Raw genomic sequence first — 19,386 nt, forward strand, 5'->3', positions numbered from 1 at the left:
GAGTCGGCATCATTCCATGGAAGTCAGTGGGACTGGTTTGGGGAGGGGAGAATTGTTGGATTTTTTGTGCTTAGTTTTTTTGTTTGTCTTTTGGAGTTGTTTTTTTTTGTTAAACCTTGGTATTTTGTTTTGTTTTTCTTAAAATTATATCTAACTCTTAAACTAATGGGGCTAGGGGACAGTATAGTTCATTATATTCTGAAACAGAAGGTTCAAATTACAAAACTGGTAGTGAGTGCCTCTCGATTATTAATGGACCACATGATCTGTAGCTTGTAGTTGTTTAGCAACTGGGGAGGTGTGAGGTGCAAATGATGGGTATTGTCTCCTGATGCAATGTGCTCTGCACTTTTAACACCAGTCTCAGTCCCAGATACCAAAACCTGCTGCTGACTGAGTGGTGAAGCACTTAGCATGTGTGTGCAGTGTAGTTCACGCCCACAGCACATCACAACCCACAACCATCGCTAACTCGTTCTCATCGCGTATCTCGGGCCATTTGTATGACTTAACATCGAGGCAGGGGGTGCTTGACTGGGATGTGTGCAGCATATGTCAGCCTGATAACTGTGATACATTTTTTTTCATCTAACTGCTTTTGTATACATCTCATTGCACGAGATGATTCTCTCCTTTGAGTTCATTTTTGTAATGTTTTCTGTACTTTCTTCAGTAGTACTTGCTCACGCAGGTGGTCCTGTTGAAGCAAGTTGCCTGAGCAAGTAGGTGGTATGCTTTTAAAGTATTGCAGATGAGCTGTTTTGAAAATGTAGGGTAATCCAGCCCTCAAATCTTTGCAGCACAAGAATTTCCAATGCAATGATTTTACTATTATTCAAAGTAGTTTTCTTCCTGAGGATTCTTCATGGTCCTTCCTACATCACTGTTTTTATTTCTACATTAGTCAGTATTTTTGTCATATTTTGTTACATATTATGTAAAGAAAGAAAATAGTAGCATTTATTTTAATGGTGTTAATCGCATTAAAAGTAAAAGATGAATGGTTTATTGTTATGTGTGCAGGATCTAAATTCCTAAACAGAAATTGCTCCTTGATAGAAAGGGTAGCTGTGCTCCAGCATTTATGTATCATAGATAAAAGAAATTAGGCAATCCTTCTGAATTTTTGTGTGTGGGTTTTGGGTTTTTTTTTTCCTTATTGTCGTAACTTCCTGTATGCCCACATTTTGCATAACGTTAGCCTTCTGTGCTGCATCTTGTTATGACCTCTGTTGTAAACATGATAATGGTCCTTACTTACTCCATGAACTTTATAAATCCATGTGATTAGATTTTCTTTTTCACCACCCTGAGTCTTACTCAGATCACTCTCACTTTTTAACCCTCATTTTGAATTGCATTAAGAAGAGAACATATTTTATGTTCTGAAATTCCAAACATAATGAATTAAATAAAGGTTACTAAGATATTCCCCATGAATATACAGTACTGTAATTAAAAGGTAGTTATTTCAGGGATTGTGTTTGCTTACTAAGACATTAGCTTCACTTTTTTGAATATGTGACTCATACAGTGCTCCTGTGGAAGAATTGCTGTCATTCCTTAGCGAATCTTTATCTCATGATATGAAAAGTAATGTTTTCATAATTCCATTACAAAATTGTTTTATTTTATCGTATCTAGAACCTCTGCCTGTTACTGTGTTTTATCTCCAGCTGGAGTTTAACTTTCACCTTTTTTATTATTAAAAAGATAAGCTAGCTTCTTCATTATCTTAAAAATTGTTAACTGGTAGTACTCCAGATGCATCTATAATAAAAACAAATGGGAAAAGCAATATGTCAGAAAGTAATCTAAAAGCAAGTGACAAACAAAGAGCAACTGTTGGTGTAGGCATTTTAACTATCCTCCCACCTGCAGCCTACATCTAGTCAGTCCTCTGTCTTTGCTTGTTTTGAAGTCTCATTATTTTAGCAAATGTAAGTTTTAAGGTGGGTTGGAGCATTTTGCAGAACTCAGGCAATATTTAAGTGCAAATTTCTAATAGCTTTTTAGGGTGATGTTTGGTGGTTTGGGGGTGTAGAGTATTATACCAGGATTGTTTTTCACTTCCTTTTTCTTTGTTTTTAAAAGATCTCAGTGGGAACATACAGGAGTAAAATACTTCTTTCCTTCCTTCCCCATCCCCTTTCTCTATTGGAGTAGACAGCAATTGTCTTTGGAACACAAACACAAAACAGAACACGTGTTTTATCCATAGATACTTCAAAGTCATAATTAGTTCTGTTCTCTTCAGAAAATAAAAAACATGAGTTTATGCTAAGGCACCATCCTCTAAAACGGGCAGGTGAAATTCAAATTTCTGCTCCTGTTGCTTTATATGCACCTAAACCACTGCAGCGGATTGTGTTCAGTGAAAGACACAGGTCTCACCATCAAGTTAAGTCAAATTGCTCTGGTGGCAAGTTGATTACTTCTTGTATTGGGGATAGAGCTGAACTTTCATATTTCTTTGCAAAGGGTACGTCCCTTGAAAGTGAGAAACAGGTATAGTGGTTTTGTTACATTGTTCATATGTCCAGTCCTACGTTCATGCCTAGTCAAAGCTTTAGTTCTGTAGAAGGTAAAAACCCAAGTCATCCCTAGAAGTGTATCTTAGAGTCTCATGAACAGTCAGGATACAAACTGAGAGCTCTGAGATAACAGAGAAGCTGGAGTCATAAATCATTCTTGAACGTCAGTCACATTCCAGGCACCAGGCTGTGGTAGTGAAAAGCTCAATTCAGATGTAATATATTACAGTATTTTCTGAGTTTTCCTTTCTTGAAAAAAAGTCAGTCCTGTCCGTGCATAGCATTTTATAGTTGTAGTACATTGTGGTTTCATTCTATTTGCAGTTCTGCTTTACACTGCTCCAGTATACATTCATAGGAGGCAGATTCAATTGCAGTAAAAATTTTTGCTTTGTTAGGGTTTTTTATGAGAACTTAAGTAAATCTTCTACAGTAGAACAGCTAATCAGGATGAAAAAAATAAAAGATGTGTAAAAATAGAAGTTTCTGAGAAACTCTTGATTCCTGGCCTATTCCCTCTTTCTTCTTTTTCTTTTTTTTTTTTTTTTTTTTTTTTTTTCTTTCAGGGATTGTAGGATCTGGTAACTGTCAGTCAGAAAGTGAAGTACTTTTTAAAAAATCTCTCCTGCTGTAACTGATGACTGCTGTAGGAGGGATTATTACTCAGGTGCTGTTCAGTGAATAGCTGCCTTGCCCAAGAGGAAGTTGTTTAAGGAAGAGATTTTTACAGGCTGCATTATCTTGTTTCTGTGCTATTACTTGGGAGTATAAAATGGCCTTTTCTTCTATTTTGGATGCTGCTTCTATTCAAGTTGAGATACTTGAACTGTGCTTTGAACTACTGTGTAGATGTTGCTAAAGAAGTGCTTTTGGGAGTTTTAGAGCCTTCTGCCTACAGTTCTGGTAAGGTGGCTAATTTGTAGGGCTTGTCTACCTGATTTTGACATTTAGCACTCCTCACTGGGATTGTGTGTTTCAGGAACATAAGGTTTGAACTAATAGAGGTTGCAGTCTTTGCTTAAAGCTGTTAGAACTAAGTGAATAGCTAATAATGTCAATATTGTAATCAACTTGGAGGGGAGAGGGAGTTAGTGGGGTGGGGGGGGGAGCAGTGAGATTGATTGATTGATTTCACAAGATGCAACTTCTGATAAAATGCCCTTCTCTAGCACATTAAGGTTGTCATCTCTTTAACCACCATTTATTCAAAAGGCGGCTCTATTGTCTCCAGTCATAACAGATCTCTTCATAAACAAGAGGAAAGATGAAGAATCATTCAACTTGCTTCACTTAGATCCTTCTTGTAGAATGTGAGGTTCCCCTGTTGACTGTAGGCTAGGACTATCAGACTAGTCCAAGTTTCTGGTTTCCAAAGGCCTGAGTTTTTCTAGGTGCAAAATGTGAGCAAACTAATATGTCTTAGTAATCTCACAGTAGAGAAAAACTAAGTAGATTCTCTCTTTTATCAACAATCCTAAGTTTGTCCAGAAGTTTGAGGAGGAAAAACTCAAACTAACCATACTCTGTTTGGGTGTGCTCAAGTCCAGACCGAAGGAAGGGAATTTTTTCTAGAATTGCTGGAATTAGGGCTAAACAGTAAAAATAAATACCTCTGACAAAATTGGCAGCCGTATGAATTAGATGCTCCCAGCTCTCGCTGAAGTACATTTCCAATGGAGGGCCAAGTCTTGCTCCTCAAGGAACTGCCCGTAGTCCCTAAATCCCTTTTAATTATGAACAGGTTTTATGGGAAAAGACTGGAGCAAAACCAAAATGCTGTTGACTTGTGGTCCTGAAATTAAGAGTGAAAATGATGGCCCATAATAGTGCTCAAAGCTGGCTGTCCCAGCCTATCCCAGCATGTTCTCTTCTGTCTTTGATGTGCCGGTTTTCCATTTAGCGGTCACTTCTAAAGTTAACTATCTTAACAAACTCTGCTTGAAGCTAACCTTTAAGTCCATTCAGGAGCTTTAGGTAATATGTGAAAAGCTTTTCCACTTTCCTGTCTGTGAAAGCAGCACTGAGTGAAGAGATGGGACTTCAGCACCTTTAAATGACCTGGCATTTTAAAACATTTTTCCTTCTTTTACTTTGCAGTAATTGAGTAGAGTTGACTTCAGACAGAATGTTGAAACAGCTGGAGTCATTGCATGATGCTGTGTTTGCCTGGCACTCAGCCAGTTTGGGGAGGTGGTGGATGAGTTGGCCATACCCCACTGATGTGCAGTTAGTATTGATTCTAATGATACGAGGGGTTTGAGAGGCCAAGGTAATACGTACAATGGATCTTTTCCTGTCTGGACACTATTAGACCTGCAAGATAAATTTCCTCTGATAGAAGGCTGAATGACAGTGTCATAAATTACCCTAGAAAAGAAAACCAAAGTGGGAGTCCATCCAAGGACACTTTCTGCACTGCTGTTAGCTCACAGGTGGCCATCTTTGCTGTCTTTTTAGCTATTAGAGCCTGGATATGTCTCAAACTATTAAATACCTACAAAAGGATGCCCTTAGTTTTGGTCATAATAGACTGACAGACTTGATTTATATTTCTGTATGATCACTAACCAATAATAGAATTGTGTACATGTATGTGTGGGTGGGGAAAAAAATTATAGAATTGAAATGAAGAGACGCTTTTCTGGTTTTAGTACATTGTTGTTTAATCATACCAGTTTGAACTCCTCCACAATGAAAGGCTTAGATTAAAAAAAAAATTATTATTCATTTCTCCCTGTTGGTGTTTTCCACCTTTATCTTTTGGGTGGGTATGAAAAGCACTCGTGTTACATATTTATAAATTCTAAAAAGTACATTTTTCTCTGTTTGACAGGATTTTTTGATAGCATGTCTCTAAACTATTTTGATTTATTTTACGTAATAAAAAGGGAAAGGATAAAAAGTTCTGTTCTGTTTACTTTTCCCTGTATCATACTGCTTCCTGGAGATCACTTATTATTCTGTTTGGTACATGAAGTACCAAAGGGTAGGAGTTACAGTGCTGCCCCAAGGAACTTGTGATCTAATTAAAGCATATGAAGCTGCATTCTCAGATCTCAGTGGAGCTGTTCCACCTTTTTTGACTATATATTTGTGTGCAGTCATCTGAGAACCCAAGTAACAGATCAGAAGGTGTAGTGGATTTGATAATCACCTGCAGTTCTTCCCCAAACTACCATAACTGCTGTCAAAAAGAATTCTCCTCCTGTTGAAAAGTCTCAGTTTGGGGTCACAGGAGGTCATATTCTCTAAAAGGATCTACATCCCGTGAGATAACAGCAGCAGTAAAAGCTTGCATTCCTTCCTTTAGGAGCCAGTAAGGAACTAATGAAAATCTGATAGTCTACACAGACAACTTCCAGCAAGTTGAGATTATAAATAAGATTTTTACCAGAACAGCACTGTTGAGAAATGGCTATTTTTGATGGATAGAGTAGCTTATTTAGGATGCTTATAACTGCTTGGGTTATTTGTGGGGCAGGGTATCTGGCATACAGTAGAGTTGGCATGAGCCTCCCCATCTGCTGAGAGTTCTTGAATGGCTTTCTTTTAAGCTGTGAAGTCCAGTTCTTTGTTGCACATTCTCACCAACACCCTGTGTAAAGGCATCTAGAGCAGGACTTTCTTCTAGATATGGCAACAGTGAGGGGAATGACAATGATGAAATGCATCACACTGTGCAAAGAGAATTCAGGGATATCTGTGTTAAATGCAGAAACATTGATCTAATTAAATTCTTTACATACATGCATAGTGCTTATTGGAACTCATACTGCTATGCTAACTTCATCAGTCTGCCAGAGTTTGAAACTGCAGGATCAAGTACTTAATGAACAGATTCATGAGTAATCTCTAGGAAGTGCTTAGAATTAAGGCCAAATCTGTGGAGCTTTGTACTTACGACATTTTTCCCCCTTTGGCTTTCATATTATGGCAGCCACAGGAAATCTGCAAGGAGTCTTAAATTCATTCTTTGAAGGTATTAGAAAATACTGCAGAGCGCTATGCTTGCCTTTTTCTCAGAATGTATGGTATTTATTTTCTTAGAAAAATAAGCGTTGGATTTGGCATCTTTGCTCTGTGCTGTAAATCATCATTACTAGGTAAAGTGTTTAGTCTCTTAATAGTACTACTCAAATCCCTGCTTCTCAAGGGAAAACTTATGAGAAGCTCTACAAATCTGATGGAATAGAATCAAAACAGGAGATTCAGGGAGTATAAATCAAATAATATCCTGTTGGTATGCAAATAACAATGTTATTGACTTATTCTCAGTAAGCATTACAATCCTGAAAGCGGGACTTCTGGTGAAATGACACTTTGCATTTTCCCTTTTTTCTTTCTCATGTTTCCCCCTGACAGATATTGTTTGAAATTCTGCTAACGTACTGTCTCTGTTTCATATTTTGCAGGATTATGACTTGAGCCAGCTCCAGCAGCCTGACACTGTGGAACCAGATGCCATCAAACCTGTTGGAATCAGACGTCTTGATGAAAGGCCAATCCATGCAGAACCTCAGTATCCAGTCAGATCAGCTGCTCCTCATCCTGGGGACATTGGGGACTTCATTAATGAGGTAGAAGAGCGAAAAAGAGTTTCCTCCTAAGATCTGATAGGCTTTTATATTTTGTTTATTCTACTCCACATGAGTAGCTGTTATGTTAGAAAGTAATAACTTTTCAAAACTTCCTTAGACAATTAAAATTGTGTCACTAGACAGAAGTAAATATATTCTTTTAAAGTGCAGACAAATTTAATTAACTCATTCAGACAGAAAGGGAAGATATATCAATTAACTTCTGTGCATTCGTATTAATTGCATTCATAATACGTTATCAGCTGCAACCACAGTACCTCCAAGCAGGATTATGCAATGGGTTCCAAGTAATAAACAGACTAACAAAATTGTAGTGTAGCCTAAATTCATTTATTAATTCACAGTAATTTAATAATGGAAGAAGTTCACTTTCATTCTCCTCATACATTACCCTTTGAATCCAGATAATAGTGGAAATTCAGTACCTTCAGTAAGACAGAAAGAATTCCATCAAATATGATTACTGAGCAGGGCAGCTAAATTAAATGTTATGTAAGTGCTTTTAATACTTGTCTTGTCATAGAGCTTTCAAAGATTTTGCATTATCTTTGATTCTTCAATCTGATAAATGTAACGTAATTGAGATTCAGACTATACCAGAGTGCTGATAGTTGTGAAAGAAATGATCCTCATTATTTCTATCACTGGTCAGTCTTAAATCATTGGTGTTCATATGATAGAATCTGTTTCTATAAGCTTGCTGCTTATAGAAAAAGAAAAGCTAACCCAGAATTTACTACTATTTTTACTTTATTCTGTACGTGAATTGTAGTAGTTAATTATTTTCTCTGATTTTCTCATATCTTCTTTGTCAGCCAGAGCTGGACACACATTGCAGATATGGCAGAACGGTTTCTGCAAATATGTCTGTTCTTGTTTGCCTTGAAGAAAAGTCAGGCTAATATACTAAAGTCTTTTGTGTTAGAAAGCTGCAGAAAATTGAATTTGCCTCTTGTAAGGTATACAGTGATACAATTGTCCGAAAACTGAGAGGGGAATTGACTAGCAGGAAATGTACAAATATTCTTGTAAGACATTGCATTTTAAGAGACTCCAAATTTTTTCATGCCTTACACTTCTAAATATTACAGTTATAATTGGCTTCTGGAAAATAGTGCAGACACGGGACAATAAAAAGCCCACATTGTTGGCCAAAGCAGTGTACACACAAGAACTTCCTTGTGCTTCCAGACAATCAGAGATTCCCATCCTGTTCTCACACAGCTGAGATCAGACTGTGCCCACCTGGCAGGCAGTTGTGAAAAACCCTGTTTTTACATTTCTCAAAGCAGCTAGGAAGCTCTGTTCTGGAGCAAAGGCAGGGAATGGGTGTGATTCTGCTGGAAAGCCAGAAAGGGGCCAGAGGTTGTCCGGCCTCCTACAGTTTTTAAATGACTTAGCAAGCTGTTCTTGCAATATTATTTTTTAATAGGTCATCACTCTTGAAGACGATGACATCACTGTGCACACATGGAGCTGAAGAAACAGTACTTGCTGTCTTGATTTAACCCAGTATGTTTATATTGCAGTACAGACGAGCATGGAGTCGTTTTCTTCCTGCTGCCTATTGCATTATATCAGTAGCCTCCTTTATGCTTCCCCTTGCCATCCATCAAAAAAGAAAGCTTCTCCCAACTATTCATACACAGTAAAATCATGTCATTAATGTCATTGATTAAGTTAATATATGGAAATATATATGAAGTTAAAGAAAACACAGTAATTTTCTTGTCTGCAAATTAGCTCAGAATTAATTTTATCCTCTGATTGAAAGGAACTATGTGAGGTAGTTTCTATGTTTTAAGCATTATATATTTAGCTTGTCTTCTTCATAAGGTATTCTTTTCTTAGGATTTCACACCAATGTATTGTTTTACTGTGGGGCATTCCACCTAACCCTCTCTCTAGCAGACAGTAGCCACCCAAAGATTGTCCATGTCCTCTCTGTTTTCCCAGAAGTCTGAGCAAAACGGCATTTTATTTCTCTAAAATAGTGTCATCTTAATTTGTGTTTTATGTAAAAATTTTCCCATGGCAAATGTGATTATAAAATGTCCACTGGGTGTGGGGAGATGTTGCGGTGGCTAAGTCCACTTTACACCCCTCAAGTTGCCTTAAAAGTGGTCCCTCCTTACAACACTGTGCTAGAAGGTTCTCCTGTTGTCTAGATTCTGCTGGTCACTGGCCCTCTCCCCATCCCATCCCTTTTCCCATTGGCCCCTGTTATGCCATTCAACCTTGCCTCTGCCCCCTAGCCCTCAGGCTATTGGTTTTGGATGCTCTTCCCTCCTTTGGGAGTTTTTGGGATAAAACAGGTGCGGGCTTTCAGTTGTTCTTTCTTGCCTCTGTTCCCTTGGGGGTGTTGCCATTAAACACCTCGGAATTGCAGGCAGAGAGCCCCTCTCACCTGTCTGTATTCAGTTTGTGCTTAGACTGCGTGTGTGAGCAGCTGTTCACAACCACCTGTGAAGGTGAGATCGTGTGCACGTGTAGGTGCTGGGAGAGTGCTGCCGGAGCGTGTCCACGAGGGACCCAGCAGCGACAAACGCGGCATCGATCCACCAAAGCTCTCACTTCATTAGGGGAGAAATGGGTCTTTCGTAATAGTGTTCATTGTTAAATTTCAAAGTTATCAGTGTCTAGGCTGCACAGGTTTTCAGACTCTCCAGAAAATTGCACCTGCAGTCCTGGTACAATTAAATCCAAGCAGCTTGGTAAGTTTCTCTCAGTTTTACTTGAGGTAAATTGAAGAAATATCTTGAGTAAAGCCTGTACCAGACGTTTCTTAAGGCAGTTCCTGCAGAAGATAAGCTGAGCTGTGGAGACAACATAGCAAGATAAGAAAGAGCGAAGTTCATATCTCTCTGCATCCAACTTCAATATTACTAGACGTAAAATTCTTCCCTAGGGCATCTCTAAGCCAAGCCACCAACAAAACCAGCCCAGTCCCTAGCTGAGCAGGGAGAGGCTGAGGCTGCCTTTGAATTGTTAGTACTTCAGTAGCAAAGTCTGTGTTACCCCCTTGGTTTGAAAAGATGCAGCATTTTGGAGATCAGACTGATCTTGGAGAACTTGGCCCTATTCCAGGAGGTGCTGGTCACTATGATCTGTTGGGATGGTGGTCCACATGCAGGAATTAATTTAGTCTGTTGAATGCTCACCAGCACCACAGACACACAGACAGCATTGTTCAGATTAGCTTCTGAATTACTCCAGCTTTTGACAAAAAATAACTGTAGGTCACTGATTTCAGATACTGGAGAGTTTAGGGCCCCTTGCTAAGCAAGCTTGGGGGTTTTCTTCTTTGTTTTCATTACAGAGTCATAGAAACAAAAAGCGAAAAAGATGTAGTGGGTCATTCAGGTTTTTTTCTCTTAAGCAGTACTCTGTTTCTTCTGGTGTATTACTTTCTGTCTGTCATCCCTTTTATTAAATCTACTTAATGAGACATACATAAGTAAGACTATTTTGTAGTGTTCTAGTGACTTTGCAGTTGAAAAACAAGTTAGAATTACGATAAAAAGTCCTGCATTTTTATAACACAAAGTTGAGATAGCATGTACAGAACTACGAACTGTGTAAAATAGGAAGGTTCCAGAGGTATCTTGATAGTCAAAATATGTTTTGCAGGCATAAGCTAAATGACCTCAGGGACTTTCTTGTTTTGTCTGTTTCAATGGGTAGATGAATCTCTAATTTAGAGTAGAAGGGAAAAACCTCCTTTTCTTCCAGTCCAGTGTACAAACAAGTCAGTGAAATAAGTCATGTGTTATTAAGAATCCTCTGTAGACCTTGTTTTCCATTTTGAGCCTTTTAAAGCCTAACCTGCAGAGTGTGGAGCATAATTAACACTTAGAATAGTCAGGATTTGCAGGACAGTATAAATTAGACCTGTTCAAAGTAGCTTTTTTAATCCTGTTTTCAAGACCCACCTATATTGTCCCTAGAAATCTCAAGCAAGTTCTGTTGTGGTGGAGAGTTGTGGCTAAGAATATATTTGTAATCAATAGAGGGCACAGCCTGAGGTAAACTAAATTTAAATTGCAAGCTAAAGGTCTCACCCCAAGGGGACATGGAGGACCCTCAATTCATTCTTAGTAAATGGTTATTGATACAGTGCACCTCCATGCAGAATGGAGTCCCTCAATGTTTTCTGTTTCCTCTTATCAAGTCAAAAAATGGTTCCAGATATAAACCAGTTTTTTTTTGCATTTCCCTGATGGTCTGTGTTCTTCCTTTCCTTCTCATTGAAGGTCTGCTGAATAGGATTAAGTAGTAGGATTAATGAAAATAGAAGCATTAGATTTTGTAATGTTCCACGTTAGTTCAAGATCTGAGGGGGGTTGCTGTCCTTTAATTTGAGAGAAATGGAGAATGCAACCTGTACTAAGGCAAGTGTAACTTAAGGTTACTGTTGTGCCTCAGCCAAGCGCTGTAGTTTCTCCAGTTCTGCCCCTTACCTCCTCCTTAGCGAAAGCTCTACTACATACATAAAAAAGGAAAAGCAAGAAAGGGAGTCTGTCCAAGGTCTCAAGCTGGCCTTTCTATTGCCGTGGCAGTTCTGTGACTGCTCGCTGTGCACTGGTGGTGTAGCACATGCAAGGAAATGTGACAGTTCACTGTCCCAGCAGGTTCCCCTGCTCCTGAGGATGTGCCCTGGAAATTCTGCTGTTGAATGAGCTCCTCATTCTAATAAAAACTTTGGGGTTTTAGATCAGGAAACTGTAAACCAAGTAACTGTAACAACTCTGCTGCTCTGAGGTTCTTGAACACATCTGGTGAAAACTGAGATCTCTTTTCAGAAGCGGCTGACAACACCTTGGCAGAAAAATCAGTAGAAGCCACTCCTGGCAGCCGTTTGTTGCCTTTTCAGTTGTGCAGATGCAGCAGGCTGTGTATCCACACTGCCTCCACCCACTGAAAGGGACAGCATAACAAACAATAAAAGGTGGCAGTGCTGAAACCAGAGGGAGCTTCATAGGCTGATATCACTGCCAGGGCTGTCTGACATGCTGTAGAACCCAACAGCAAAGCACAGCAGTACGCTGGGTATGCTCAAAGAATCGGCTTAGCAGAGGGAAAGAGAAAACACTGTAGTATTTCTTTCTTGTTTTAGTGTGTAACTTGCGACACAAATACAGCAGAAATCTTGGTTGTCATTTGAAGAGTTAGAGACTAAGTTCAGTCATTACACTGTGAACCAGAAGATAGGTGCAGATGTCAGTGTAACTTGTGCTGCGCAGTTGAATCAATACCTCCAAAACATGACCCGTAGCTACGTTCTCTGAATGAAATGGATTACACTGCCAGCACAACCTTTGAGAAAGTGAATTTGTTAGTGAGATCCTATCTTGTAAGTCAGTAACTCAAAACCAGTTTCCTTTTTTGAAATGCTATCATGATAGCAGCAGCAAATTGAAAAAAAAATTACAACTTCCCCTTTGGAAAAACAGATGGAAAGAGGCTGCCTTCTGCCTTATCATGGATGACTGATAGGTATCAGAATTTCTGCAATGATGTAGGAAAATGTTTTGTTCACTGATTTTTTTTTTAATAAATTGGTATCCCATGGTTGACTGGCTATTAGTAGGCAGAACTGCAGAGAAAAATAACATTTCATCTCCAAACCGACTTTCTAAATGACTTTCACACATGGATACGTGGCATTCGTACCTCAGCTCTCCTTGAGCTCAACTGGTATTTATTCTCCTTCCCTGTCACCTGCGTTCCAAACACATGGGTGCCTGTCACCCCAAGCAGGCTTAAGGAAAGATTTAAATACCATAAGGCCAGTTACTGCCTAAGAAGTAAAGTTGCCTTTGTGCTTCAGAAGCAGAAAGTAAGAGAAAGCCTTAGAATTTCCCCCTTGGAAGCTTGATAAGGGATGTCTTCCAACACTTGCTATTGCCTTTTCAAAATCTCACATCTTTTGTGCTTACTACGGCCATCAGGTTGGAAAACGCCAAAGAGAGATAACAAGCATCGCCAATTATTCTTACCTCATAACTCAAAATTGCACTTTTAATCTGTGCTATTAATAACCTGCTTGATGTTATTGTATTACATGGAGTGATCATTTCAAGGCCAAAATTTGTTCTTGATTAGAGGTCATCAGCTTGATAAATATGCTGGGCTTTTCCACCACTGATTTGGAAATTATTTTAGGGACATTTTGCACAATTCTGAATTATTTTAGATAGGTAATAAAGAACCAGGATTCACTTCTACCTTGTCAATGCCAAATGCTTTAATTAATGGGTTTAATTTGTATATGTTCATAATACATATTTGTAGAAGAAAAATCAGCATCTGTTTCCATTTTGTCATATTTGGTCAAAGCACAATTGAGAGTAAAATGTACTTTTCTAAAACCAGAATATGTTAAATAGTTTGAAGGAGGCACACTCATTCCTTCAAATACGTGGGAGTATAATAAAGCCATTATTTAAATAAATAAACATTAAAAATTAAAAGTAAAGCCAGCACAAAATAGCACTGGTAAAAATTAATAGTGAGCAATTTAAAATCTTAGCACAGCCTTATAGAATTCTGGAAGATTCATTATCCCTTGTAAGTGGCTGCCAGAGTGGAAGAGCTTGTAAAAGCATTGCTAATACCATCGAAGAAACTGTGAGGTTGAAAAAACACAAATCATGAGAGGGCTTTTTGACTCCAGGCTTCAGCCTTTTATATTCAGCTTGTAAATCTTCCCCGGATAAGCACAGAGAAATTGTCTCATATTCTAAAATTAGTTACTCATGCAACAGTTTACGTTTGGACTTATGTAAGAAAATAGGGAATGAAGAGGCTTTTCTCTGGAAGAAGTGTGGTTCTTTCCTGGCTTTTCCTCTTCAATTTCCCAGCATTTCCTCCAATTCAATTTGTGTTGGTTTTAATTTGGGCTATTCAACTCTACAGACTGAAAATCTAAAATTGCTGAAGACCCGCTATTCGTGTGTTGATAACTTCAGTACTCTGAAATGAGGAAAGAAAAACTGTCATCATCTTGTATTCAGCTTTGATGTCACTGTGTGTTTTTTCTGAAGAGCAGGTGGATCTCATGGGTGGATGTGGCAAAACATAAAAGGCTTAAGACAGCATACCATGTATTTTTCTCACAGCAGCTTACAGAGGTACATGAGTTCGCAGGACTAACCAAATACGGGTTTTGGCACATGCAGATGGACTGCAGGCCAGAAAAGTCAGTGCATACGCTGTTGGCCATATGAGATGGTTGTTAAAGTGAATCTTTGCAAACATGCATGTTTCTCCTTTCTCATCTGCCTAACCAGTCCCACATTGCCCATGGCACAGGTTGTGAGCTGTATATCTTTGAAACTGTTTATTTACTAGCTTCTGTCCCAGTGCCATGACTCTCTCTTAAGGTTTTGTTAGGGCTGTAATTGCAGCTACATTCAAAATGTCCAGAATTTAGAATGGCTGGAAACCTGGCCATTCTAAAAGGAGTTGATGCCTTGAGAGGCCACCTAAAAACAGAGACTAGACAGGAGTAAGGAAATAAAGGTGGGTATTTATTTGAAAGGCCTTCAAAGTACCCCCTGGGGAGACAGAGGCTATTGCCAAGATGGACCCCAAGATGGACGACAGGTCACGAGTTCTTCACACTTTTATAGGTTTGGTTCATTTGCATATCAGGGTTAATTCTCCAATTAAAGCTTCAGTTTAATGTTGTAATGCCCCCTCAGCTTACCCCCCCTTAGAGGCTCTTTGGTTTATACTTCTTGGGCCTAGGACTTTCTAGGTGTCCTTGGAGGGCAGGCCTGGAGAGGCTTTGTTATGTCTACCTAGCACAAGAGAGCAGAAATTAACAGGCTACAAGAAACTTCAGAGTTAACACACTAGGCAGTACAGGATTTGAAAAATATAAAAGTGAAAGCCTAAGGCATCAGAGTTACAAAAATGTAAATCCTGTTTTGTACTGAATGGCAGAAGAGGAAGAACTTTGTTTTCTCAAGTGGTGCTTGATAGATAACTGTGCTGCAAATATTCTGGATATGCTTTTGTCTCGCTCTCTGATACAGAAATTTATCTTCTTTTCTCCCTCTCCTTCTTGCAGGGACTTAAAGCAGCCGACAATGACCCTACAGCCCCACCGTATGACTCCCTGTTGGTCTTTGACTACGAAGGAAGCGGCTCCACTGCTGGATCCTTGAGCTCTCTTAACTCCTCAAGTAGTGGTGGTGAGCAAGACTATGACTACCTAAATGACTGGGGCCCACGTTTCAAGAAACTTGCTGATATGTATGGTGGAGGTGATGACTGAACTTCAAAGTGAACTGTGGTTTTGGACAAGTACAAACATTTCATCTGATATTCCCCAAAAGCATACAGAAGCTAGGCTTTAACTTTGTAGTCTACTAGCACAAGTGCTTGCTGAAGGCTTTGGCTTAGGCTGCAAACCAATTTGGGCTCTGTGGAATATCAGTGATCCAATGCTGTTTGGAAAAAAATATTGAGCTCAGTTACACTTGAATTTTACAGTACAGAAGCACTGGGATTTTATGTGCCTTTTTGTACCTTTTTCAGATCGGAATTAGTTTTATGTTTAAGGCTTTAATGGTACTGATTTATTAAATGATGCATTAAAGAGACGAAATATGTTGGGGTGGGGAGGAGTAAGGTGAAACACAATATACTTCAACATGCTTTTGTTACATCGCATTGCTTTTATTAAAATAAGGAGATTAAAAATAAACAAAAAAATCCTCATGGAACAATTTTATTATCCAGGAGAGAAGACCATGAGGTGGAACAATGTACATTACTTCTAGTTTTAGATGTTAGGGGACTTTTTTCACTAAAATTCTAAAACTTATGCAGCTGGTTGCAAATAAAGGGAGTTTTCATATCACCAGTTTGTAGCAGAATTGATTTTTTTTTTTTCTTATGCTAGAATGTTAGACACATTTTGGTCTTAATCCATGTACACTTTTTGGTTTTGGTTTTTGGTTTTTTTCTTTAATTTCTAGTATTTTTTTCCCACTTCACTGTAAAAAAATGGTATGTGTACATAATGTTTTATTGGCATAGTCTGTGGAGAAGTGCAGAAACTTCAGAACACGTGTATGTATTATTTGGACTATGGATTCAGGTTTTTGCATGTTTATATCTTTCGTTATGGATAAAGTATTTACAAAACAGGTTGCAAACAAGTGACATTGATTCAATTGTTGAACTGTAGTTAGAGTACTCAATATTTTTTTTATTTTTATTTTTATTATTTTTTTTTGTTTGGGGAGGGAGAAAAGTTCTTAGCACAAAAAAGTTTTACATAATTTGTACCAAAAAAAGGGGGGGGAGGGGAGTTGGCCTGATACTGGTGGCACGAGAAAATATACAGTATGTTTTGGGGGCGGGGAGGGGAGGAGGGGAAGGAGCTTTCAAACTGGAGAGACTTCTGAGAACAGCTTTGCCTCTGTATTGTGTACCAGAATATGAATGATACACCTCTGACCCCAACGTTCTGAATAAAATGCTAATTTTGGATCTGGTGCTTGGTTTGGCATTCTTTCTTCTAGCTGAGCAGTCCTGACTACAGTAAATAAAAAGTACGCAAAATGTGTTTGAGTTCTGTGAGAAGTTGTGTGTGCTTCTTTGGCATTTCACACTGCTGCACTGGAAACAAGCTGCATGTAGAAGAAAGCCTGGCACAAATTTGGAAGGCAAGTTCCCAGGTGAAAGCAAAGTGATGTGTGCTGGGATTTCTGGGAGTTCACAATTTTCAGTTCCCCACCGATGGCTAGCTCTTTGGTTTAATGTGCATTATCTAAAAAAGAAGTTGGTTCTTCTATTTTTTGCATCATTTTTGGCTCATTTCTAGACTGACAGCTTAATGAGTTTGTGATTATGCCTCAGGTTGCATAAATAAAATAAATTGCAGATTGTGGCAGTCAGCTGCCGCCTGGACTTTCTTGTGCTGAAGTGAAGACAAGCCCCTGCTAACCTGAGTGCACATCAAATCATATCTTTCAAGGAGGTGCTTACGATCATGGAACTCTATCAAAAAGCCCCATTAGGAGATTTGTCATTACTAAACATGATTCTGACCTGGTACCATGATTTACTTGCAAACAAAGCAAGCATGGTGGGTACAGCAGTTCCGTCTTTGTTCTCTTGCAGCAATCTGCTCAGGTTTAATGCCTACATTTACAGACATTAAGGACCTAAGTGTGAACAGTGTGAAGCTCAAACTCTGCAGAAACCCCACAGTTCTGCTGTTGGTCAGGGAGGGGAACCAGGCTCTGGGCCTGGCATAGCTGCCTTCTGTGCTGGGGCAGCTGCATGGGCAGCGAGTTAATCTGGGAGGAAAGCTCTTCACTGGTGCCACTTCAGTGCTACCTCAGCACTCACACCATAATTTACATAATTTGACTGTGAGTTCAGGAAGTAAATCCCAAAATCTGAGTTGGGGAGCATTAACTGCTATCTGGGGGGTGTCTGCACTGGGCTTTTCATGGGCATGTCTCCTTCCTTCCTCTTGCTCCTGATGAAAGGTAGCAATCCTCTCAGGTTGGGGTATACTATTTCAACCTCTGCACACCTGGCTAGCATTTATATCATGCATTTGCAGCTATAACTTAATGCTGTAATAAAGCCTTGATTTTTGAGTAATATGTCAGAGTTACCAACAAGCACCTTTAAACTATTTCCAAATTCAATTTGTATTATAAGGAAAAAGAGGTGTAGATCAGGACATGAAAATGAAATCTGGACTATGCATAGTTAAGTAAGGAAAACTCTCATAAAGGGCAGGATTTAAACTGGAAGTGCATGTTAAATAAGCAGAAGACCACTTTTAGCACAAAAAAATTAGGCAAAAATGTATTTTAATCATAATCTATTACCGTTACTTGGAACCAAGAAACTGGAAATGCTAAATGAACTTTATTCATTGATATTGGATATTAAAAGACACACTGGAAGAGAGATCTGTGAAAGATTTCCAATTTGGGCTATAGCATATTTTTTTTTTGAAGTGGACAGTGGTCATCTTTTATAAGCATTTGGCTGTTCTGCACAGCAGTAGGAGCTTTATCTTGATCAGACAAACTTCCAGCTCTACAGCTCCTTTGAAAGTGTAGCAACAGTTCTCAGACCTAGTGATAGATCAGCATTAGGTCTGCTGAACAGAAAAAAAAGGCAAATCATTTTTAGACATCTCAGATGCTTACAGAAGAAGAAAAAAGATGTTTGATCATCTTTCATCAAGTTTCAGGTTCATTCTTATTCTAGACATGTGCAACCAGGTTCTGTACCCATGGTACCTGCTTCAGTCCCCATGGGAGGGCTGCACTGAGAGGAAGATGGCTGAACTTTGGGCCATACAATATTTTTGAAAAGTGGAAATTTTGGCAGCCTGATTTGTAAATGGCATTTGATAGCGGCATGCATTATCTCTGCTTTGTAGACACTCTATCCAAGGGAAGTTACTGGCGAGAAACGATGCTTTAGCAACTTTGACCTTTCAGCCTTTCTGCAGTTTGTATTTCCTTTCAATGATAGTCTTTCATAGCCTATATCCTTCTCAACTTCAGGGCTAGTAAAGGTGGGGAAGGGTGGTTTCAGGGAATAAACATCTGAAATGGATACCAATGGCCTTACGTGGGTGGGTCTATCTTACTGCATTTTCTCTGGGATTGCCAAACGTTGATGAATCGATGCTAATACTCATAACAATCTAGAATGTACTCGCCATGCTCCCTCCAGGTAGTTGAACTCCCAAGTGGTTCTTTTGGTGCCAAAGTAGCAAAGTGATTAAAAGCCACATGAAGGCTGCTGCTTGGGAGTTGTCTTTCTTGGTATGAGTACTTTTTTGGACCAGACTCCTTACCCAGGAACATTTACATCTATTCTGCCGTGGTTCCATTCACCTTAACGCTCAAGGGAAAATCTCTTCTGACAGGTGATGGGACACAGAATCCACAAAAGGGTCTCTCAAATGTTTCTATAGTTGTCTCATGTAAGCCACTGCCAATTCCTTTACACAGCTGCTCCCTCCTTCCTGAGGAATCTTCCTGCTAGCAGTAGTAGCATGATTTTGGCAGATTTACATTTCTGGTTCAGGAATGTGAAGGCAAAGTTCCTGCTTTTACCTCAGTCAATATTTATTATTCAAATAATCAGAAAAGTCACTCGAATGCTTAAATACCTAATCCACCATGGATATTTTATACACAATTTTCAGCCAGGGATGATCTGGATTTGTATGGTGCCCTTATTTTTTTCTTTTACAT

General features: G+C 39.0%; 1 protein-coding gene across 2 annotated transcripts in view; it reads left to right on the plus strand.

The window, feature by feature from the left end:
* Positions 1-16,639, plus strand: part of CDH2 (cadherin 2) — a 116,890-nt gene extending 100,251 nt beyond the window's left edge. For both annotated transcript variants that reach the window (XM_042029310.1, XM_042029302.1), the window contains exons 15-16: positions 6,947-7,111; positions 15,210-16,639. In XM_042029310.1, coding sequence (XP_041885244.1) covers positions 6,947-7,111; positions 15,210-15,416 — 372 coding nt within the window. In that variant the 3' untranslated portion in view covers positions 15,417-16,639. The remainder of the gene's footprint in view (positions 1-6,946; positions 7,112-15,209) is intronic.
* The last annotated feature ends 2,747 nt before the right edge of the window (positions 16,640-19,386 follow it).

The sequence above is a fragment of the Corvus kubaryi genome, unplaced genomic scaffold, assembly GCF_017639235.1.
Source record: "Corvus kubaryi isolate FWS band 111438036 unplaced genomic scaffold, C.kubaryi_AGA036_p1.0 132, whole genome shotgun sequence".
Classification (NCBI taxonomy): Eukaryota; Metazoa; Chordata; class Aves; order Passeriformes; family Corvidae; genus Corvus; species Corvus kubaryi.